At 41.1% G+C, this 25,377-nt stretch overlaps 1 protein-coding gene across 8 annotated transcripts in view; it reads right to left on the reverse strand.

Moving 5' to 3' along the window:
• The window catches only part of FGD4 (FYVE, RhoGEF and PH domain containing 4), a 104,807-nt gene that overhangs the window by 38,413 nt on the left and 41,017 nt on the right, over positions 1-25,377 (reverse strand). For 6 of the 8 annotated variants that reach the window (XM_030237809.2, XM_050985321.1, XM_050985334.1 and 3 more), the window contains exon 2: positions 3,263-3,427. In XM_030237809.2, coding sequence (XP_030093669.1) covers positions 3,263-3,427 — 165 coding nt within the window. Of the gene's footprint in view, positions 1-3,262; positions 3,428-17,218; positions 17,493-20,017; positions 20,165-25,377 lie in introns of those variants that run through there. The other 2 variants (XM_050985326.1, XM_018918688.3) reach the window with 2 other exon arrangements.

The raw sequence follows: 25,377 nt of genomic DNA on the forward strand, positions 1-25,377 counted from the left end.
TAGCTACCCTGAGTGAACTGTTTCCAAATACTTAAACTACTTCTCAGAGACCAAGTACAGACAAAAGTACAGGGTTCACTTGAAGTGGAAGATTTTGAACATTTTTCCTCAATGTTAAAGCTCTATTTCCCTTAATAAAGCAAATTTTACTGAAAATGGCTGTACCACACTTGCAACACAACCTCAAAGTCATGTTTATATCTCTCATTTTAATTATTCTGGTAGGTTAGATGAAGGTCATTTTGCAGTCAATTCCTCCACAACCAAATATATTGGCATTACAATTCAGGTCTGTCATCTTGTTTCCTTTCACTATTAAAGGCCACTTAGCATTTGCATAACTAGAACAATCATATGGAAAAATGTTTCCTGCTGCTAGAAACCAAAAACATTTTTATATTTCTGCATGAAAGCTCTTTAAAAAAATAGTGGCCACTTTCAAACCAATAAACCAGAGCAGCCTAGTTTGCTTAGAACATTTAGTCTCCCAAATGCCTCTCTCATTAATTCTGGTTTCTTTTGCTTCAATTCAATAAAAGGCCAAACAAAAATATAGTATAAAACTTCCATCTGATGCACATATTTACTGTTAATAAATGGAGAGTGAGCCATGAACAAAGGAGACAAAAAATACTATTTACAACAGTATTATTGAATTTCAGCTGCATTTGTTAGACTACAACACTATTCCTGGCTGTGGCACATTTTGGAGTACAAAATATTGACAAATAAAAGGAAACATGGCTAGGAAAGAGCAACAACAGCTGTGCAACTTGAATGACTGGGGTCCAACAATATACAACTCCTAATTTATCTAATAGCTATAATTTTATAATAGTGTGTTGGCTTTGTTTTTGAAAGGCTTTAAATCTTTTTATTGATAGCACATTTCTATTTATCCATTTATGACTTCTAAAATATTTTTCTTAGGAAGAATACATGTTCCCTTTGCTGTAGAGAATTAATTCCAGCAACCTAGGAAATGGTGCAGAAAGGCTCCCCAGATAAGTAATGACTGGCAAAAACATCTTAGTTTAGTTAACAATGCTGGCAAATGTTCTGTAAAAACAAATTACACACAAAAAACCAGACTTTATTTTGCTCTCTTTCTCCTGAAGTAAACAAAACTTTCTTGACACCTCAAAAAATTTCTTTCTGCCCTTAAGTCTAAGACAAACTCAGGACTGATGCAAAATTCTTCAAGGTACATTTCCCCATTGAGTCATACGGATATTTTTGACTCCACAATTACTCTGAGTGATTCTGCTTTCTGTACATGATTAAAAGTGCTCTGCTACTGGATTTGTGTTTGCTTTTGGTAGCTGGGGGGGACTACAGGAGTGGCTTCTGTGAGAAGCTGCCAGAAGCTTCCTCCATGACCAACAGAGCCAATGCCAGCCAGCTCCAGGATGGACCCACCACTGGCCAAGGCTGAGCCATCAGAGAAGGGAGTAACACCTCTGTGATAACTCATTTGAGAGGGGAAAAAAAGTTATTGTACAGACATGACTGTGCTCAGAGAAGAGAGGAATGACAATATGTGAGAGGAAAAACTTGGCGAACACCAAAGTCAGTGTGGAAGGAGAGCAGGAGGTGCTCCAGGTGCTGGAGCTGAGATTTGCCCACAGCCCATGGTGAGGCAGCTGTGCCCCTGCAGCCCATGGAGGCCCATGGGGTTGCAGAGATCCACCTGCAGCCCATGGAGGAGCGTGTGGATGCCTGAGAGGAGGCTGTGAGCCCATGGGAAGCCCACACTGGAGCAGGCTCCAGGCAGGGACCTGCAGACTCAGAAGGAGAGAAGCTCACTCTGGAGCAGGTTTTCTGCCTGGGTTTGTGACCCTGTGGGGTACCTCTGCTGGAGCAGGCTGTGCTCCAGCATCCTCCACTCATGCTGGAGCTGCTCATGAAGAACTGTAGGGCACAAAAGGACACACACTGGAGAGGCTCAGGAGAACTGTCTCCCATGGGGGGCTCCCTGAGCTGGAGCAGGGGAAGGACTCCTCTGCCTGAGCAGTGGCAGAAACAACCTGTGCTGAGCTGACCATAACACCCATTCCCATCTCCCTCTGCCACTGGGGAAAGGACACAGAACCTGGGGATGAGGTTGGGATGGGGGGGGAAGATGTTTTAAAGATTTGTTTTACTTACCATTCTCCTGTTCTGATTTTGTTTAATAATAAATTCAACGCTTTTCCCATGACAGTAATCAGTTTGAGATCTCCCCCTGTCCTTACCTCAACTCAGGAGCATTTTGTTATATTTTCTCTCCCCTGTCCATTTGAAGAGGGGAGTGATAGAACAGCTTTGATGGGTACCTGGCATTCAGCCAGGGTCAGCCCTACACATCTAATTTTCTGTAAGTAATTCTCATTTTTGTCTTATCAGCACCGTGTCTCAAAATCCAATGCACTGAGCAGCATTGTGATTGATGTCTTCAAAACTCACTTTTTTTCTTAAACTTTTAAAATAATCAAAGTTCCTGTTGCATGCCACCTCTAAAAGATATCAGTCCAGGTTTGATTTGAATTCAAGGTCTCTGGAATGTAGTGACTCTTAGCTGTGATCAGCCAGAGCAGAATCAACAATATTACTGAGAAGACCACATAAAAAGATGGTCTGAGTCAATATAAATAGTGATTTTATATATGTATGGCTATATATAGATATTTATACATATATGCATATAAAGTGTGTATATATAAAGTATTTATGTATATATATATACACACACACATATATATACAGGTTTATATATACACACTATTATACTATATATATATATATATACACACACACTATTTACTATATACTATTTACTACATACTATTTCACTTTTAAAAGTAAAGATATTTATGGACAGAAACAGAGACAAAGGAGATCTAATTCTAGTCAGTGCACATTACTGTTAGCTTTTGGTGCACAAACATGAAGTTCCCATCTTTCCACGTACTCCTACAGGAAGGCTCCTCTCAATCTCTGCTAGAACTACAAAGACCCTGAATATCTTCCCACCACCCCTGCCTTGAAGCCAGACTGTCAAACACTCCAGTTTAAAAATAGTGTCCAAACCTCCCAGCTCAAATACAGAAGGACTATTGAAAAATAAGCCAGAAATTACAGAATCACAAGGCATTTACAGAACACTTGCAAGCTTATGCCCCATGGTTTTCTCTCATTCAAATACAATTCTCTCAAGGTGCTCTGCTGCTCTCAGAAGTCTGAGAGAACAACTTCCCTTACAAAAATATTGGAGAGCACCTACCTTGTGGCTTTGGGCTTGCAGCTGGGCGTGGGGACTGTTTGAGTGGCACACTTCCATTTATTCCCTGAGCCGCTTCGTAGCGTACATTCTGCTCCACAAGCCTGGCTGGGGCACCCGCTGCACAAGCTCTAGACAGTATCAAGGGCTTGGGACAGATGCTGCTGCCTGGAAAACAAACACACACAAGTATTTATATACAAAATAACTATAAATGAATAAAAGTATAAATACACACAAAAGTAAGAAAGGGGATTGAGTATAGGCTAGAATGACTGCAAGAACATTTATTAGAGTGCTAACAACTCCCTACAGAGAATATTAAAATATTTAGGAGTGTCTCATTCTAAAAGCACTCTTTGCCTTTCACTGAAATTTGTTGTGTTGTTTAAACCTTGAAGGGCTGGATATGAAGAATATACTTCAACCATGACTGGCCTAAGCTCTTCAATAGGAACGTGACAATATCCAACAGACATTTTTCCCATTTGAATTGTTGCTTGTTCAACAGAACTGGACCAGCAGATTCAACAGAACCAGCATTTTTGTTAATCTATTCTATTTCTGTATTCAAAATGTGTACAAAATGCTGTATATTCAGAACACTTATTTCATTACTTGATGGAAGTATCCAAAAGTCAGCTAAACTAAATGTGTCTTTTTTGGTAGGAAACGACCTTATTATAAGTATTTTAAAAAGCCAGAAATAAATTCTTTCTTAGCAGAATGGAATTTATTCTCATTCACAGGATCAATATGCTGTTATTGATAAGAAATGTGGGAGAAAATATAAGTAACACATATTCAAACAACGGAAACTGTAATATAAGCATTTATTAGAATGTGATTACAGAAGCCAAAATCATGCACTCTAGTTTTGGGGCTTAAAAGCAATTGGTTCTATGAACACAATGAAAAATATTAAATAATAGTATGAAGGATTTTGAGATATCACTTAGGTCAATATTAATTTACCTCTGAATCAAAAAAAACTCTGGAACTTTTTTGTGGGAGGAGCAAGGAAAAGGAAGAAAGTCCATTTATCATTTATTGTGGTGTCATAATTATTTTCATTAAAAAAAATATTAGGGTTGAGTTTCTGCACCTCTATTTACTGTTGTTGTTTGCCACCCTTTCTGTTGTTTCCTTGCCTTTGCTGGGTTTTTCTTTGCATGTTTCCATAAAAAGCAAATCCAAAACCCACTCAACCATTTCATAAGGTGATCTTCTTCTATTTTCTGAACAACAACTGGTCTGCAGAGTTTGGACCACCTGGTCTCATCCAACTTCCTCTCCCACTGCAAAGTCCACCCACCCCTAGCCACAGGCAGGCCTGCTCTTACAGCTGCAATGGAAAGGGATGCTCTATGCTGCTTAAAGATTCTTCAGCATTTTCTGGATTCCAACAGCACTTTCAAGTATTCTTTATTTCCTGGAAGCATCTTTTTCCTGTTGAACACTGAGCCTTACACCCAGAGGCTGCCTCTACCAACACAGATTCCTGCAGAGGTCCATGGTGAGATCAACAATGTATGCTACCAAAGCCCCAGGTGACAAGGCATGCACAACACCCACAGCATCTTCCCCTCTCCTAGTTCATCCAAGTAGCAAGGGATCTCTCCAGAACATAAAGGTGGCTGTTCCAGAGTGATGAGGATCATCTAACAGGGCCTCCACTCTGCAGAAGCAAGGTCTCAGATGACTGCAGTTTCAGGCAGAGATTCCTTGACTCTGTTTCCTTTGGTGTCACTCCCATCCACAAAAAGTTGTGTTGTACTACAGCAGTGAGAGCTCTGTCCCACAGCATTCCTCAAAGCCCAACAAGGTACTTTAGTGCCATATCAGTCTCTCCTGGGGGTGGGAGCTCTGAAAGGTCTTTGGAAGACCAAGCTGATGGTACAGGGAGTTGGACCAGCAAGTTTTCCTTGTCTCCACCTAAGAGCTGACAGGCTGGATTTCCTTTTCCTACAGAATCCCATACAAATACTTCGACAAATGAAGCAGTTTGCCCTCTAAATGGAAAATTCTAAATTCAGAAACAAATTTAAGAAGAGTAACTTATGTGGGGTCAGCAGGTTGTATAAATTGGGTAGGCAGTTGCACACAATTTATAAATCTATATTCAGATCACTTATAAGTTTGCAGTGAGGGTCAAAGTGTGAAGGCTTAGACCTCACTGAAAATTAATTGGTTTGCAGATTTGTCAGCCAGCATGCTGCAAATTCCACAGCTCCCAGAGTACAGCTCAGTAAGGGGCATTGCTGCATCAACTGCTCAGGCCAAGGCTAAAAATCCCCATCAAAATATTATCTTATCTATTATAAGGATTTCCTAGGAAAATGAGGTTCTGCTGTGGCCAGAATAGGAACTTACTTTGCAGGCACAGCTTTATCAAGGCATTGACACCTGCTGAGGGTTATCACTCACAATCACATAACGCCCAGCCAAACAGAGCTGCTGCTGAGAATAGAGCTGCTCTGTGGTCAGCCACGGTCCCCCCTCCTTGTCACCTTCTGCTCCAGCTTCTGCTTCTGGCTACTCCTTCCCCTGGGCCAGCACCAGCCCTTGCTGCACAGCACTGTGAGATGAGCAGCAGAAATGGGGCAGGTGGAAGCTGGAGTGGATTTTGGGTGGGTTTGACCCCACAGCCGCCCCAGCACTGCTGCTTGCACAAGGGGACAGCTGGGAATATGGCTGGAAGGGGACAGGACAGCTCCTCTCAGCAGCAGCAGCCCTTCCTTAGACCGGCCTGATAAGATCATTTCAGCACAACCCCAGTTCCTCAAGCAGCTGTTCAGACTTTCATTCTACTTGGTTCACACATGCACACACACAGCCTTAATACAGAGTCCAGCAAAACCAGCAACAGCTGAAAACAAATCTTTTATGCAAAAATATCAGGTGGCCTTAAGAATCAATTTTGTTGTCAGCATCACATGGTCCCCACTAGACTGGCAAATATTAGTTGCATTCAGTGGGCAAAAGGAATATTGTAAAGCTTGTCCACTGCAAGACAGAACGGTAACACAAGCCAGAGAAAAGAGAGCTTCTCTAGAATGGGATTTTTGCAACTGCTTACAGGAAACAAAAGCTACAAGAATTGTTCTCATTCAAGATGTGCTCTGGCTTCACACCAACAGCTCAGCACATGGGGCTGTGGGGAAAGGGCAATTTCAAATTTGTCATTGTTGTCCAAGCCATTAAAGAAATCCTCCTTCCTCCCTGGGAGCCGTGTTTGCTCGAGAAGGACATGCTGCAGGCATTTAACCCATATTTCAAACCAGTGATTTTGTTAATTGTGTTACATCCTCGAGCCTTGTAGAGCTGGAATGGTAAAAGGTAACAAATCTAGCCACAGCATATTTCTGTACAAAACTGAAAATTCTCTGGGCAAAGTCCATTCTTTAACACCCACGGAAATTTGAGCCTTAGTTTCTAGGCAATGAACAATATCACCTTCCAGGTGATGCAGACAATAAAATTGTGGCAGAAACACAAACTCAAGGTGGAAATTCCTGTATCTAGTGTATTGTACTCAAGTGTATTGTAATATAATAATATATTTTGTTGTAGCAAAAACCCAAAACGTGCAATATTCAGTCCAAATACTTGCTCCACAACCAGCAGCATGCATTTCAGCAGGGCTGCTCAGTTCTTGAGGCTTAAGTAAGCAGTAACACAGTCTGCCTTTTCAAAATACAGTTGTTGCCCTGTAAATACAAGGTAAAATCCCATTAGATATGGGATGTCTGCAAAAATGCAGACATGCTGCAAAAACATGCACCTTTTACTGGGCTGAAGTAGAACCCCATCATGACTATTTCTGACATGATTAAAGAAACATTTGTGCAATTCTGCTACTCTCATGAATTATAAAAACTGATAAATTTTACCTGAAGTCAGAAATGCCATGCACAACAAAATACTACCAGCCACTTGCTGTGTTGACTGGTACATGATTAACCCCCCCCCCCCTTATAATCAGGAATAATTAAATACACTGAAGAGGAGAGGAAGGTGGGGAAGGATTTAAGTGTAAGGGAGAAAGAGGTAATAATAGCTAATACAAAAGAGAAATAAACAGTGTGAATTTGATAAGCACTTAATTACTTTGCTTATCATCTGCAAGGAAATGAGAAGCTAGAATGCTTGCAAACATGCTTGCATCTGCAAGTATGTTTGAAGCTAGGTGATGTACTATATATTTTTTTCAGGGCATTTTAATTAGAAATAACTTGGATCCATGAACATTTAGACAAACACTCAGCCAGCTTGAAGTGCCAGTAAGATTTAAAAATGGCCTATTTATATTCAGGAAGATTACACTAATGTCTTAGTATTTGATGGGTCCTCCATCAGCAGTTCCATAAGCCAATCTCAACACCATTAACTCTTCTGTTGCATTTATTTTCATTCCCACCTACAAGCACATAGTGCTTCTCTGCTGCTGCAGCACTGTCTAATTTTTACAGCCACTGTGATCCCACTCTTGTTCATGCATTCTGAATGAAAGAAATGCAGTGGGTCTGGATGTAAAAACAAAATCAATGGGGGAAGTATTAATCTCTTATGACAGGAGGGAAAATTAAAAGATCAAAATTACTTCTCCTAAATTATACAGTTATGCATGCCCCATGTGTTAAGTCCCAAGAGCACCTACGCCAGTGGCTGTGTCTGTTCTCCTGCTGGATCAAGGCAAAGCCTCACACTTCCTGCCAGCCCTGGACAGAAATGGGTGTTCAGCAAATAGACCCTGCCAAGGCACAGGCTCAGGCACAGCAACCAAACCAGGCATTCTCCTGACCAGCTCAGAGGAGTGCTAAGTGACACTGACACTACCAGAGACTACTCCAACCCACCCACCTACTCACCAATCCCTACAGGAGCTGGCAAGGGCAGAGCAAGAGTGAGCAGCAGCTCCCTGGTCCCAAACAAGGAGGCACAAAGCAGCTTCTAGCTTACAAGACCACAGGCTGAGGCTGAGCCAGACATCCAGTACCTGAGGTCACAGATTTTGCACACAGTTGTGTCCAACCCTGCCCTCAAACCTAAGTCTCAAGTAACCTGCTACTTCCCCTTCACAGATTTATCCTTTCTGTGAGAGGAGCTGACACGCTCCTGAGAGGCTTGTACTGCTGAAGCATACCCCAGGTCAATAACAACTGGACTAAGCTCAAATTAGCTGAGAATTAGGAATGTGAAGGAGGAGAGTAGGAAGTCTAGAAGTCAACATTTCTCTCAGGAAAAAAAGAAAAAAAAATCTTCCTTCCTCCAATTCCTATTAAAAGCTTCCTATTAAACTGTGTTAATGACACAGTTGTGCTTTGATGCATCCTCACCTCTCCCACTGCAGTGGTGATAGAACTGTGAATGTTTGGTGATAGAATTGTGGATGTTTTCAGCTGCAGAATAGTGCAGAAACTCCACAGTGATATTCTGTTCTGTGCAGATGAGCTATAAAGGCTAAACATCAGGCCAGCCTTTACTGTGGTGAGCCATTGCTGAAGTACTGTAAATAGCTGACAACCAAACACTGCAAAAAGAGAAAAAAATAGCTTTTGCTGAAGTCAGGAGGGCTGTCTCACCAAATAAATTAGTTTTCTTCCTGCAAGAAGGTGCTGGCCAGAAAAAATAAATAGCAAATAACAGAGGGTTTAGAATTATCTTTGAAAAATGGAATCTTGGCAAAGTATAGGGGGCAGATCAGGTTCTTTTAAAGGATTAGTTCAGATACCTATGCTGACAAAATGAAAAAATGTAGGTTTTTTCCTTGCAGAGCTATTCCCCAGACACAGGCAAAAATATTCTAAGTTCAACAGAAAAAGGCAGACCATTTCCTGGGAGTAAAAAAGATTTAAGCCATATAAAACTATTATTCCTCACTGCATACAAACATTAATAGAACTACCAATATTACCTGCCTTTCTTAGCATTTTCTGGTTGGAGTAAATAAATCTTCAAGTGAATATGGTAGATATAAATTGTAGATTGCAAAAAGTATATAAATACTGCTCTTTTGGTTTAATGACCCCTGTGAATGCACTCATGACATATGACAGTGACGTTCAACAGGAAACCTTAATGAATTTCAAACTGTCAGACCAAATACTTGCTATGTGATACTTGCCAAGAACCAGAAAATATTTAACTTCTTGGTAGATATGGTACCTTACTTAGCAACAGAGAGCAAAGGTTTCCAGACTGTGGTATGCACAACAGTGTGTGAACCACTGGCAACAAACACACAGAGCAGCAATACAGACGGAAAAGTGAAAGAAACTCCAGCAAGTTTAACTGTGAACAACACCCAAATTATTTTAAAAGAAGAAATTACTTCTGAAATAGTTTCATTTTTAATAAACTGAGGAGGGTTATGCAGAACATCAGTGACAGAACCCAATACCAAATGTTCCCATATCTGCTTGGTCAGAGATGAGACATTACTGCATTAGTTTGATTTGCAGGTATTTAGGAGACTTGCTCATTCCATGCTGCTTTTCCCATGTTTTGCCAAGCATTACAGTTGTTTTGGTTGGAAGAAATCGTGCATCTTTCTGATGGTAACTTTTATTTCCAGACTGAAATAGAACTTTCAGTAATTGCTACCAAAAAGATGGAGTTGCTATGGATGCCACCACTTTAGGTAGGATACATATTTAAAGTAACAAATTCAAGATTATAAAGCCCAAGCTTTGAGATGAAGTACCAAGATATTAACTAAATCACATTTATCAATAATCCCCTGATCTCAATCTCAGCATACAGTGAATCACACAAGGCAAGGAACTGAGTGGTTAATTCCACAGTCACTACAAATGTCCTGCCAATGCTGGCTACAGGAGGCAGACTCAGTGTGCTTCACTCTGTTGTCCTGTCTGACTGCAGTCTTTGTTCTTTTGGCTCTGATAATCATTTCCTTGCAGGCAAACCTGCACATCTGCTGGGAGTCTTATTAAAATGAGTCAGCAATTAATGGGATTATCTTTCAACATTTGTTTCAATTTCTGATTAGCACAGTAATATAACATGCACTGCTGATGCTGTCCCAAAAAAACAAAAAGCACTGTACGGAACTCCAAATGATTGTAGTTTGAAAGTAGAAGCTTACATGACTGAGGTCCTCTGCCAAACCACACCATTTCTTCACTGAGGTTTTTATTATTCACCTACACTTGTACACACTGTGATGATGGTTTTGCTGATGGTGGAATAGTTCATCAGCTATTTAATGAATAATGGGGGTTTCTTAAGTACACAGAGAAAAGAAATGTTCAAACCACATCTCCAGAAACACGTGACTGAAGGGAGAGCTCCGAGTGCAAGGAGTTCTGTTCAGAGGAATAAATTACCCCTCTTCCACATACTTAATTCCTGTATTACAATATGTTCCCTCAAAGCCTGGTTTTCACTTTAGCCTTTGAACACATATTATCAAGCACAAAGTCTAGAGAGAAAATATGCAATAGTATTCTTTCACTTGTAGAGACTTTTCCTGGTTTGTGTTCCATGAAATAATGCCAAAATCTTTCAGCAGCTTTGGACAACATTTTTGCTTTGCTTTTATTACGACTACAAGACTTACAAGTGAATACAGCTCCTGACCCTACAGCCATGTACCATGAACTTCATGTAGCTAAGAACCACAGGCTCCAAAGCCACAAGAAAGAAAGTGGGTACAATGGGAAGCATCAGCTCCATCCCTCCAGGAATAGGCAGGGCAAGTTGACCCTGTAGCCCAAGTCAGCTGCCCTGCTGTTACTGTCTCATTTCTGCACCAGAAAAATTCAGGTAGTTCCTCCCTCCTTGCCAGCACTGCCTTTTGCCAGTGCCATAACTCATGATGGCAACTTTCAGCTGGAGAGCTGCTTCTCACATGACTGCATTTCACAAAGCTGCAGCAGCACCCTGACTACATCTGTCAACCTCTTCCCCCATCGTGGCAAGGGGAACCCTGGTCAGTTGTGTATCTGGGGGGCTCTTCCTCCCCTCCCTATCCCATGCTCTCTTTACAGCTTCCTTCATGTTTGATGAGGAAGGGCTTGAGCAAGTTTTGTGTGGCTTTTTGGAGTTCCTACTGCATTAATAGTCATTTTGATTATGAACCCTACCACAAGGAAAGACTGACAGGATACGCCTCCTCCACGTTTTCCCAGAATTTTTTTTTCACTTTTGTTTTCTCCACAGAGCTGCATGAGGTGAGCAATGCCCCCTCAACTATTACTTTATGCAGCAATGAAAATTTTCACTAAGTTTTTAATTGTCACCAGCATATTCTGCACAGATGGCAATCATTGTTTACAAAGTGCCCCAAGCTCCTATTTACGAAACAAGACACCCCATTTGTAAAAACAGATTTACTGATCACAGAAAAATCACTTGTCTGGGCAAGGGTTGTCACACTGAGCCTGGTGGTTTTTTTCACTTTATTTGTTGAGTTTTAGGATGATTTATTTTCTTCTTTCTTTTATTATATATCAGATAAACAGTATGACACCATGTTGGGCAGCCCAATTTAAGTTCATATTAAGGAAGGCACCTGCAATACTGGGGTCAGCTGAAAGGAAAATGCATCTGACCATCTCATACAAATCACTGGAATAACTCAGGAGGATTCATTACCATTTACTTATCAGGCAAGTGCAGGGATTACTCAGACAGTGACAGAAAGACCTCCCCTTCTATAATTCACAAGCCATTATAAAATATCAGTGTGCTTAGAGAAATTTGAGCTCACTACAAATTTCTTAATTTTGCACAGTATTCATTGCTTCTGAACTTCTCTAACAAGTCACTGACACTTCACTCACTTCACTCTTGTTCTCTGCCCAGTTATCTGAGAAGTTACTTCATCTCAACTCAGAGCTGTTTTGGAAATTATCCATATGCTTTGAGACATGATATCAGCTATTTCTGTAGATAAAAGGACTAAAAGAAAGCATTTTTAGAAACAGGATGCTAAACAACCCAAAGCAAAAAGCCCCCACAGACCCAAAGGGGAAAAAAAAATAAAGTATCTAATTACAGAAAGTTGAAACTGTAACTGATGCATTACTGCAGAAGATCTGGGCAGAAGTTGTAGAATACAGGCACGTTCAATTTAAAGAAATAAATACATAATATAGTACATCCAAAATGCAGAACAGCCAAAGATCCAGAAAGAAGTCAATTACTCAACACAAGTCAATAAAATTATCACAGATAGATGGAAGCTGTTTCCCAGATCCAGCTGCTGAGGCAGTCCATGTGTCCTGGCAGCATCTGACAACCCAGGGCTCACCCAGCAGCCAGCTGTCAGGGACACAAGCTGTTCCACCCACCCCTGTTCCTCCTCCTCCTGGCTGCCAGCTCCCACCACCCCGTGTGCACCAGTGCTGGCACCCATCGAGCCTCAGGATGTGGTCTGGGAAAGTTAAGCCATCAGAAATGTAACCCTGCCCAAAAAATAAAGCAGCCAGTTCCATGCAATCATTCACCTTAGATGCACTGGAGCTTGGGCAAAGATGCAGATTTATTGATAGGGAAAGGAATGTAAGATTCTCTTTCCAGAAGCAAGTAGCCAAAAGGTAACGTTGATTTTATTGACTCATATCTCACTGTGGTTGGAGAAAACACTAGGGACAGAGAAGGGGAAAAAATAACAAAAACAAACATTATCTAAAAACGGATGGCTTGAAATCTGCTCTAATTATAGAACAGGCAGCAGGGTATTAACTGCACAATAGCACTACAACAGGCTACCAGGCCCTGCTTCCTGTTACATGAAAGGTTATAAGTAAATGTAAACTCGTGACCTTTATGATCAAGAGGAAGGTGGGGATGCAGAGAAGCCCTGAGGCCCCAGCAGAGCAGCTCCAGGGCCGCTGCCATCCTGCCCAAGCCCGGCTCTCTCAGGCTCCCCAGGAGCTCCAGCCTCCCTGCCAGGTCATTAGCAACCATCAGCTTCCAAACAAGCAGCTCCCAGGGAATGCTCACTGCACCAAACCAGAAATATAAAGAACCCGAAGCTGGACACTTCACAAGAATTCAAGTGCTTCCTGCTTTTGACCTGGTTGAGGGGAAAAAAGTGAAGAATAGCCACAAAAAGCCTCGTTTAAGTGCATTTAGAGCCTTCCTGTGCAATCATTCAGGAAGGACCTTCCTTGTCCAGTCTCTTTAAAGCCTACCACAATTATGCCAGCTTTTACATCGCCTCCTTTCCGTAAGGAACAAGAAACCAATCACCATTTCACATTAACCCGCTGGCTCATGATCATCCTTATGTAAGGAAGCCAAACACAAGTTGCTTGAAATCCAAATGGGGAAAAAAATCCCTTAGCCCTTAACTGCCAGAGATGACCACTCTGTACAGAATTCACTCCAGGTTAACAGACCTGCACTTGAATGCATTTGCCTCTTGAACACTTTACAGATTGAAACAGATTTGCACTTCATGCTCTGAGCAGGCTGAGAGATTAAAATTCAAAAGTATTCTGTTGTTTAGTTCTCTCTCCTCTCTTTTCTAGACCTCCATTTAAAATCTTAAATGTTAAAAAAAAATAAGAAAAACAGCAACTGTATGATGAATTTTGAATGTCATTTCTTAAAACTTATAAAAAGCTGGAGAATTCAAATATCTTGTTTCTATGCAAATTTGAAAATTTATCATACGTCTCCAAAAAGCTTAATATTCCTATGATTATTTATCTTTGAGTGTGCAAATGGATAGAAAATGCTACTTAAAAAAAAAAGTAATGTAATGTAAAAAATACATTAAACCCAACTAGACTTCAAGAAGAGAAATAACTTTGAAAAGGCTGAGGTTTTGTCCAAAACACCTCAAGGATGTGCAACCTTTCACTTGGCAAACGTTTCAAAACGCAAATGTTCGAAGGCCCCAGGACAGACCAAAAAAAGGCCGTTCCCACCCAAACTGCAGAGTGAGCAGCCCCCCACCAAGATGAGAAGTTCCATCCTTTACCATCCCTCCACACCCCTGTAATTCCCACTGCTCCCTTCTTACCCACCCCAGGGCTCTCTCCAGGTCAGGGTAAGCCCGCACGGCTCCCGGGTGAACGGACGCGGCTTTTCCACCCGGGCTTTGTGCAGTGGGAGAGAGCTGAGCTGGCTGGGCTGGCTCGTGGGTGAGCCCAAGAGCTCCTGGAAGGGACCTGGCAGCCTCCTGGCAGCTACAGCCCACTGGATCACTTGTGCTGCTCGCTCACAAAACTGCAGCCCAACAGAATGTTGCTGACTCCTGTGTAATATTTAGCGCTCTCCTCAAAGCCTCAGCTCTTGGCATCAGCAGAAAGAGCATTGTAATAGCCACTAGAAAAAGTGGATGGCTTGTATGATGGGGAATAAAATTTTCCAAAACAGAGCAAATAAACTCTACGAAATTACTCCTAAAAATAACATTAGTTTAAGGTTAAGCATTTAATTTCTTTTCTAATACAAGGTTTGGCAACGCTCCGATCCCTCTCCACCTCTCATGACGTAAACCAGCTGTTGCCTCCCCTTCTTTTTGTTTCTTTTTTCATACAGGGGTTTTTCACAAGCAAGCAAGAGTGATCATAATGCATCAAATATCTTATGGCAATGTAAAGGAAAGATTGTTTTTCTTGTCCTTCTCAAGGTCAAGCATTGCCTGTAAAACTGTAAGAAATACACAGGCACTAAAGTTCCAAACTCTTAACACTGAAGAAACTTCTTTGTTTTATAATAATTATAAACCCAGGGCAGAAGGGGAGAGATAGAGGAGAATTACATAAATATTTTGAATTTTTAGTGAAGACGTAACAAATGCACTGGGTTTACAAGCATTGGTGTAAGCCAACAGATATTTTCTGTTTATACAGCACATATCACGTAAAACACTAACATGAGACTCAGTGCTGCAGGCACAAAGAAAAGCATAAAGGTGGCACTAATGAAAAAACTGGAGTCCCTGTTGACTTCTGAGTCATGGTATCAATAACCCTTTGAAAAGGCATCACTTGAAATCAGTTTTTTCCCTTATAGTGAATGCTACTTCTAAAAGAATATAAATCTATAAAGTTAAGTCTTCAAAAACATCAACTCTCCAGGAAAGGTGCATTCTACATATCTGTTGTGGCCTTTAGTGCTTGGAAAACCTGCCTTGCTCAGGTACCTGCAGACACTCAACTGCCCAAACTGCCCATGGTGATAGCAATGAATGAACTGCTCTGTGAATTTGTACTTCCTGTAGGTACTGTCCCTCCTTCTGCCCTCTCAGCCAGTCCCAGCAGTCAGCACTGGAAGGATTTGTGTTTCAGGCTGGAGGCAGCCAACACTTCAGCAAGAGACCCACTGCTTCTCTGACACTGTTTAGGGGATCCAGGGATATCTGTCCACTTTTAAACCCACACAGACTGGAATTATTTCCTGTCACCCTTTCTCTGTGCACTGACTATATCCACAGGTCTCCTACACCTGATAGTATAATTTATGTCACCTTCAAGCTTGTAAAAATTTATTTGTCCATCACATAGTTAATCTCAAAAAAACCCCAGATGTCACAGCTTCACCACTCTATTTGACCTTCAGACTGCCACTGTTACATGTAAGAATTCTGTAGGCCTAGGTCTTTGCAGACTGAAAGCAAGCCAAAGGGAAAGAGGAAATTGTGGTTATAACACCACATTATCCTTGCTGAAAGATCCATAAGGGTTCCCCTCACATTTACAGGAAAAGGATACACATTAGAAAACAGCTCTTATGAGACAGATAGAGGGAAAGGGAAGAGAAAGGGAAAGATCAGAGAAAGATCAGAGAAAGAAAGTTTCCTACCTCCACATGTAAATTCTTCTCAGGATACAGCAAAACAGTATTTAAGGAGTGGGAGGAAAGGTGTGATTCCAATCCTTTTCCTTGATTATTAAATGCTAGAGGGGAAAGGGCAGTTTTAAACTTGCTCATAAAACAGATAAGGAGCCAAGTGTTAAAGCAAGTGTTCTTTGTATCTCCCTAAAAAGCAGATGCCCACAAGTACTGAAATCAGGAGAAATGGGTAGAATTATTTGCATACATCTACTCTGAGCTTCTCTAGCAAACCTCAAACTCACTCTGCCGATAACTCCCTTCCCTCTCTTTAGCCTCAGAGGGTTTTCCAGAGAGGGACACTGGCATGCTAAACCCAAATCTTCCACAGATCAGCTTCACTCATCTCTCTGTGAAAAACCTAATTCAGAATGTTTGCTGTTTGATATTAAATGTTAGGGTTGGGTATGCCTTTTGACTGAACTTACCCCAAGCTGAATTTTTCTCAGAACTGAAAAATGCACTCAGAAGTAAAGCAGTATTTTAAATAGTATTCTTTAAAACTCATTCACAAGCATACACTGGAAAAAATCCAAACCTTTCACTGGATGGTGCAATAAAAGGTGTTTTTTTAAAAAATTCTGGAAGCAAATTCTGTGCATTAAGTGTAGCATAAGCATCAGTTAAATGACTTATTGCGAGATTATAGGTGAAAAGCCAGATATAAGTCACAAGGGTACACTTACTTCCTAAAACAAGGATATAAATATTATGCAGGATATAAATCTTAAAGGTAATGCTTTCTTATAGACATGTCCTATAGAAACCTCACAGCTGTGAACATAGCTCAGTGAATCTGGCAGATGAGCCCGGAACTGAAACCACTTACAAACATCAAAAAATGGACTGGCTTTTAAGAGAGTCCCGAGCTGCTGCAAGCTGCAGCAAAACAAGCCCAAAGCAGCGGGGTTATTGGTGTGGCAGATGTACCAGGCAGTCAGCTCAGGAGACTTCAAGCTCATTTACTGCGAATAGGAGGAAAAATCCACCAGAGCATTCCAGCTGTATTGCATCACAAGGCAGCTGATGTTCACCGGTTTGTTCGCCTCAGACCAGAAAGTTTAACTCTTGGTGTCTCTGGACAGACACACCCCAAGCCTCGGAGAGATTCAAGTTTGCCAGAAGCATCCCGGACAGCCTTACCTGCTTCAGAAGACATGGTTTGCAAAGGTAATCCAGTACCAGCGCACGAGGAACTGGTTTTGCAATGGCAATGACCCTACCAGAGGCTCACATTTATCCCATTCAGAAGCCCTACAAGTTGCCAGAAAGGACTTTTCCCCAGATGCTCGGTTTGCGCTCCCAGTTCACATGCTGGGGCTCGGTCACACGATGCTCCTCCTCTCGGAGGGCCAGCCTGTGCTGAGAGGAGAGGCGTAAGCAAACCAGTCTGCTTAGAGAGAAGAGTGAAGTCTGTTCACGAGGAAAGAGGAAAAACAAAGAAATCTGCTTATGTAACGTGCAAACTGCTGGAGAAAGGAGGAGGAGGAGGAGGAGGAGAAGGAGGGACTACTGTAAATTGTTTTGTCTAATACCTCGGCCACTATGGAAGTTTGTTACTATTCATTGTGTTGCTGTTTGAAACTAAAGCAGCATCAAGGTTAAAGGACAAGTCAGTACATTTTTCTGTTTGGTGCTTTGTTCTCCCTTTATAATGCATGGTGCTCATGTCAAATCATCTCCTGCATTTCCTAATCTCTCTTTAAACTGATGCCGAGAATTAATTATATAGGGCATGCGGGATACCAGAGCACTGACCAAAAGAATCGACATTAAAGGATTGTTATGAAAACATTAGTTTATTTTGCATTGATTGAAATTGATTAGAATAATTTAAAATCTATTTTTAAATGACATAAACTACATATCGTGCTCCAGGGCAAAATACAAAGATATTAAAGTGAATTATTAATCAAGAAAATACACCGTTTCAAAAAGCAAAAGGATTAACTGGAAAGGGAAATTACCCCGAGTAACTTTCTTTTATTGTTCAGAGCTCCCACACCATGTGATCCCCAGCTGGCACACATTCATCTCAGCAGGAGAAAAAACGTGGGATTTAAATCCAGCCCTGCCAGTTCTGAGAACATGAATCAGAATACAGCAGCCAGCTGAGATCATTTCCAACCTCTGCACTGCTCCAAACCACAGCTCCCTGCAGCCCCTTCCATCTCCGGCCGCCCGCAGTCCCCAGCTCGCAGCACTGCAGAGCTGCTTGCAGGGGTGAGCACCAAGGGTTACAGGGAACACACTTGCAAAACAATCCCTGAGAATCTGCTTGTCACTGAGGGGACATCCCTCTGGGCAGCTAATTGTTTCCTTTCTGTTACAGATGTTGTATGGCAGAGGGATATTGCCACAACCAGCAAAAAAACAACTTTCCTCCAATCATTCCAACATTTTGGTGCCTTATTCTTCTTGAGATGAGCAGATGTAAGGTCCACACATACGGACTTGAAACCTAAATGGAACACATTTCTAGCACCTTGGCTAAGACTGACCACTTTTCTTTCTGTTTTGAGTATTTCAACTGCTGAGCTAGGAAGTTGCATTTCCTTATCCCTGATACTCCTAGCAAATAATCCCAGGCTCCTTAAAGACACATACAAATTTTATTCACCTGGGTCATCAGTACACCATTAAAATAAAAAATAGCTTTAGCTGAGTTCCATAATCAGACCAAGAAAACTCCAGTGCATAAGTCATGTTTGTATTTTGAAAGTTCACCTGCAGGAGTTCAAAGCTTGCCCCTGTTGCTTGGGCTGGCAGATGAAGTGCCTTTATAACAGAACACCTGTTTGCTCCAGGAAAGCCTTTGTTGAGAAGATAAATTTTCTGCTCAGTTTCCCACATTTGGAATAAACCACTTTCCCCAGGAGTCTGGGTTGTCCATCTGCCAGTGAGTGAGGGCCTTGCCAGCCTTTCTTCAGCCAGGTCTACCCTCCCCAACCCAGGAAAACCACTGATACTGCCTGTCATACAAGTACCTGCCAGATTTTAAATTCAGATTGGATCAGCAACATAGGTTTCAATATTGACACAAACAATATAGTAGGTTAGAAAACTACAAGACAAACGGCTGCAAAATAATTTAAGAGGCAATTATTTTAGATAAGCAGCTACATAAATTGTTACTGACCACTGCAAGCAAAGAGAAGAGAAGGGGGTCACACAAGGAAAAGCAGGAGCCAGACGAGGAGAGTCACTGCAGCTCTGCTACCACTCGGAAAGAAGGAATTCTATACACATGAAGGAAACTGAGGATCCTATTTCACTTCCAGAAGTAGCAACATTTGAACAGATATAAACAAGTCATCACTGCCCATTTTTGAAATACGTATTTAATTCCTCCTTCTTAAAAAAAAGTAATATATTAATTGTTCCATATCTATTTGATTAGCTAGCAGATAAGGGGATTTGGAAGAGATTAAACTGCTAGAAGGGGAATATCTCATTAACCTATTACCCTGGTTTCACAAGTGTTCTACGCCCAACTTTGCTTTCTCTAAAAGCAGAAACATGCAAATTGCACAATGCAAGAATTAGCTGCAAACTCATCAACAAGAGGTGCAGCTGTCTCTTCCCTGTCACCACAACATGCCTATGAACTTTAAAGAAAAGTTAATTCAAAAATAAGGTTAGTTTTATTAATTTTTTCTAAAAGGCAGCTAAAGAGGCACAGAGAACAGCAAGTTAAATAAAATAAACATTGCCATTAATGTGTCATAAAAGCCATACTACTAAGATAGGAAGTTGCCATCATTTAGTATAATCAGAATAACCACGCAGACTAAACACAGTATGCCCTTTAGTCTTTGCACAGCAGACTAGTTCTATCAAACTATGTTACCCCAAATCAAAATTATTGGCTCATATAGGACTGCCTCACTCCAATAATTGAAAGTTTTCACAAACATCTCACAATAAATAGATGGCACTTACTTTTTTTCCACCTCCAACCACTTCAAAGGAATACCAGCTTTTGTCAGTACTTTCCCCATTTTGAAGACAAGGGGACTCAAACTGTGTACATAACTCATTTGAATATTCTTAATGTGATGAAGTTGAGAAAGAAGTCACATGAGTACTGTTAGGAAACCTGGAAAGCTGAACTGAGTATTAAAGGGCTACGTGAGCAGTGTGTCACTGTGACACACAACCCCCAAAACCAAACTGGCTCATGTGACAGTGAATCACAGTCCAGCCCTCAGTGTGGCTGTCTTCTGCCTCTCTCCTCCTTCCTGCAGACTCACTTCAGGCACAGAGTGCTTGGAAAGCTTTGCTGTGGATCATGCATCAGAATGTGATGTACAGTTTGTGTAAGCCAGTGATGGAGAGGGATTTTTGTCCCAGCCAAAGGATCAGTACCCTACCTGCACCCTGACACAGAATCCAAAAGGAGAACTTCTGAATTTTAACATGGAAACACCTCCCAACTTTCTTTTTCCATGTGAGAGCTCTACAGACATCTCAGTGAGTCCAAGAGAGGACAGCCCCTTTCACAGGGCTCCCAGAGAGCAGCTGTGGTTGACCCACACTGACCCCCCCTTTCTCTTCTCCATTACACCCCAGAACTTGAAAATCACAGGATTTGGGGCAAGGGCAGAAATAAAAGCATGCTTTTTCCTCATCCCCAGAGAGTTCCTGAAATGCTGTTAGAAGCCCCACTCATGAGCTGGGCAGTATTCTGCAGAGGGTTGGACTTAGCTCCCTGCTATTCTTAGGGAAATGGTATCAGCTGCAGGACACCACACAGCCATGTCCCAAAGTGACCCTCACTTCTGTCAGACCTTCCACATGCTCTCCTTTTCATCACTCGTGGCACAGCTAAAATCAGTAACAAGTGACTCTGTGCAGAAGCCTGGATGGCTTAAACAAATATATTTTAAAACCCCAAAGCACACAACTTATTTAAAACTGCTGTCTTGTTAAAGTGCATCCTTCAAGCTTTGTGTAAGGAAGAAACAACCACATCACAACTCGGGATTTGCAGGCATATAATAAATAAAAGGATGGGGGAAATTTTCTATTAAGGAAGTGAGCTCCAGAGATTAGTGATCACCTAAAAAAGGAGGAGGTAAAAGTCCACACAGAAGTGGGCTGGGCATGGAGGATGTTTAGGAATGGGTATTCAGGACTGCTGCAACAAGGAAAAGCAACAATATCTTTAAAAAGATGGGCAGCTAACCCTCAACAAGGTGAGAAACAGCAGGGGACACTGGATCTGCAGTCCAACAGAAACACATTTGTTGAATGGACATTTTCCCCTCCAAATTCCAAAAATCAGGAACAGCTATTACTCTCCTCCCTAGCTCTCCTGGTTCACATGCAAGGAGACTGTGACTTCATTACATTGCAAGAAAAGCAATCTCAAGGTAGGAGTGATGAACAATTACCATGCCATAATTAGAAAGTCAATAACACTATTTTTCCATCCTTTTTTTCTTTCCTTCAGCTCAGCTGTAATATGTGTCCCAAAGGGAAAGCCTGTGGTTGTGCTGAAATAACACACAACAGAAGTTCTTAGAGGAAAATAACTTTTTGTCCTTTTTGTTTGCACGGCATTTGTCACTGTAGCATCTTGTCGTCTGCAATTTAGTCCAAGAATAAGAGTAACACAAGCAACCACAAAACTCTCCAAACAAATAATGAAATGGCTGCAATTCAATGAAATCAGAGAACTAAATCAAAGATCATTGAGGGACTTCCATTCTATTAGAGTTTACAAAAGGACCTATGGTAACTGTGTTTTACCATATAAAGCTGGGTTTCTGTAGTTTAGAGTGCCTTCCATACCTGAAAAAAAATAACAACCAAAAAAACTAAAATCCATGGATCTGTGGTTTATCTGTCAATTAATCTTGTTTAGTAAAGATCAGCAATTGTTAAAGGATTTCTGGTTTTGGACACGAAAAGTGGTCAAAGGGTGGGTCTCCATCAAATGGGTGTGATTTGCCAATTCTTCTCTTAAAAAAAATTAGTTTAACAGTTTTTATTTCTAAAACCTTCTTTATACATGTACAAAGGATAAATATATATCTGCAAAATCATGTTATGAGTTAGGGAAGCAGACTCATTTTCCAGTTAATGCAGCTTTTGGTCATACACAAACACACAAAGCATGTGCATCCCACAAAAAAAAAAAAGCCATGACCCAATCCAGGAAGACCACCACCCAGAACTGTCATTAGATTCACCAGTACAGTGAAAGGCTGAATGCCCAACTTTAAAATTACCTCTTCTACATTAAAAATCCAAACAACAGACTCACAAAATAAGCAGATCAGATGGCAGGGACTGTGATTTCACTTCCATATAAAAATCAAATCAGGGCAGTGCTAGATGCTAAAAATAAAGTACCAATTATTCTTGGTTTGAGTTAATAAAACCTTCATGGAGGTTTCACAACAAACAGCAGAGTAGAATGCATTAATACTCTTCTGGGCTAGATAAGATTACACAAAATATGATCAGGGGGAAAAAAGTGATTGAAAAACCAGTAAAATATTCTTTATCTGACAAGAAGCAGCAGGAAATGTTTGGGTAATCCACTGCAGAAGGCAACATACACACAAGCCCCATGGCTTACAGCTTCATTTTATGCATCACCCATGTCATTTGTGCAACTCTATTTTAGCAGATGCTAAAAGCCATATTCACCATGAATTTGTTTAGTCTTTCCCTGAATCCCTTTACATTTCTTAAACAGAATATGTGACAGTGCAGGCATTTTTAACCTATTCCACATCAGCTCTGAGTCCATGCTTTCTGAGGAGGAGAAACTTGAAAGCACAAGACATTTTCCCTTTCACCTTCCTCCATCCTCCCTGTCACACTACAGAAAGTATCAGATGAGCTTTCTCCAGAACACATCAGTTCCTAAAAATCACAGAAGCATAGAATGATTTGGATGGAGACCATTCAGTCCAGCCCTCCTGCATGGGCAAGGACATCTTTCACCAGACCAGGACAAAAAGTTTCACTATCTGTTCACAATTCTTTCCTTCAGCCTCAAATAAATCTACAGCTGAAATCTCCTTACTTTGTCCTCTTAGGGCCAATATAATCTAATATTTACAGGACAGTCAGCAAACTGGGCCCTTCTTTGCAGGGTTTTTTCTGCCATTAATACATGGAGCTGATTTTTTTCCAGTCCATCCAGCCTTGTGTACCCCAACTGTCCAGAGAAAAGTGATCACAAGGAATTCAACAAATCAATTTGATTCAAAAAGGGGAGGTAAGAATACAGACAGTGGTGACAAAGAAGAAAATGTAGAAGTGTGTTTCAGCTTTTGGAGCAGCAAGGGTCAAAGATCAGAGAGAGCTGAGACTGTTTTCATATAGTGAAGTTGTGCTGATAGTTAAACATAGCCTTTGAGACCACATCCTCACTAATGAAACTGTAATTTCCTTTAAATTATTGCCATCCACACACCAGACCTCATCAGCCAGACAGTAATGACTTTTCATCGTTTATTTCAACACAAAAACAATCAATAAGCTTTACCCCCAGTTCCTTTACTGCTATCTCTGGACTCTAAAGACCTGGAATCAGAGAAGATGCCAGCTATAAAACAGGCACAGCCAGGTTTCATTGCTGTCTTTCTTATGGAAGGAAATTCTAAAGCACCACCCGATTCTGTGATAAACGGGATTAAAGCAATGCAAAGAAAATCTTCATCCATTAAAACATGATGAACAGACTAGAGTATCAAAGAGCAGTAAGTAGATCACACTGGATTGAGAGGCTTTTCCCTCTCATCATGACTGTGTCCTGGGCATTGTTTTGCACTGAAAATGTTCAGTATCAGATTGAGGGAATATCACACTTCTGCTCATACAAGATGAGGACACTCCATGGAAGACCCACATACACAAAAAAACCACCTGAGCTGCCAACTGAAGTTTTGGTCCTGTGTTAAGCAGCAACTAACAAAGCAGAATTTTCAGAATTTTTCAACAGTGGGAAACTTTTGGAATATTTGGAATATTTTCAGGCAAACCAGAGAAACACCAGGAATAAGACCAGAAAAATCAGTGACAAACTTGGAAAATTTAATTTGGAAAGACTATATTTTTAAATCAATCAAATCAGCTTTATAAACACACACACACACAAATGTTCAGTCTCTTACGACATAACCAGGCCACAGCTTGCAGAGCAAGTGGGCAAAATTCGTGGGCAAGGCTCTTCATCTACAGCATTCCAGACTAAGATTTTAAAATGAGCATTCCCCCAAAATAATAGGATGCTATCAGACAACAGAGGGGTGCAGCATTGTTGACCTCACTGGGGGCAAACAGTGCTCACCCTGCTAACTGCGAGAATTTCATTATACTGGATTTTAACTGTTGTGTTTCAGTTCTCAGGCAAAGCTCTAATTCCATCACTGAGCCTTTGAATTTATTTTGACTTACAGCAGCTATCTTTGAGAGTGTTTGTAGCAGCTTCCACAGTTGAAACCGACTTACACACAGAAATCTTGACAAGCCAAGGGACTAAAACACTTGCCAGTTACATTCTAGTGGGTGGCCAAGTCATAACAGCAACATAAGGCTCCAAGCAATGGCGTGAACAAGAGCTGCTGAAGAGAACAGACATCAAAATTAGTCTTGGAAACTGCTGTGACACATAGAGCTGCCAGAGAACTATCTCAGCTGTAGAGAAAAGTGGCACAGGATCTTTAAAGAGAGGCAACAGGTAATCTTACATAACCTGTGAAGCCTTCTGATGTTTTAGAGAGCTGAACAATACTCAGCCACGCCAAACGAGTAAAATGAGCGTAAATTATTTATCCTCTGTCTCAATCTCAATGTAACTGCTACAAGCATGGTACGGGAAGCCAAAAAACTATTTTGAATCACAAAGAGCCATGTCATTCTTTCACTCATCTTCCTGAGCATCAGTGACCTCCTTAGGAAAGGGAGGAGAATAAAAAAATACAATAAATATTGGCTTGTGTAGAAAATAGGACAGCAGTGTAGGAGAACACAAAGGACGCTGATACTGAGGAGGAGATAAGATGAAGAAAAATTCCAGGTGAGAAGTTCAGGCCCTGCCCTGCAGGAATGACTCATTAAAGAATCAAGATGTTCTTTAAAGTATTTTTATAATCTCTTGAGTTAATTTTCCCTCTACTACTCAAACAGTATCTATGTTCAACACCTCTCCAGGAAATACACCACGCCACCCATGGCACTACTTCATGCCTTCAAAACAAATCCCTTGGCTGTAGAAAAGTCTGCAATTCGGGTCTTCTGCAGCCTCCATCACCAGGTCATGAGCCTTTGCTGAAAAGGTT

The sequence above is a fragment of the Serinus canaria genome, chromosome 1A (genome assembly GCF_022539315.1).
Source record: "Serinus canaria isolate serCan28SL12 chromosome 1A, serCan2020, whole genome shotgun sequence".
Lineage (NCBI taxonomy): Eukaryota > Metazoa > Chordata > Aves > Passeriformes > Fringillidae > Serinus > Serinus canaria.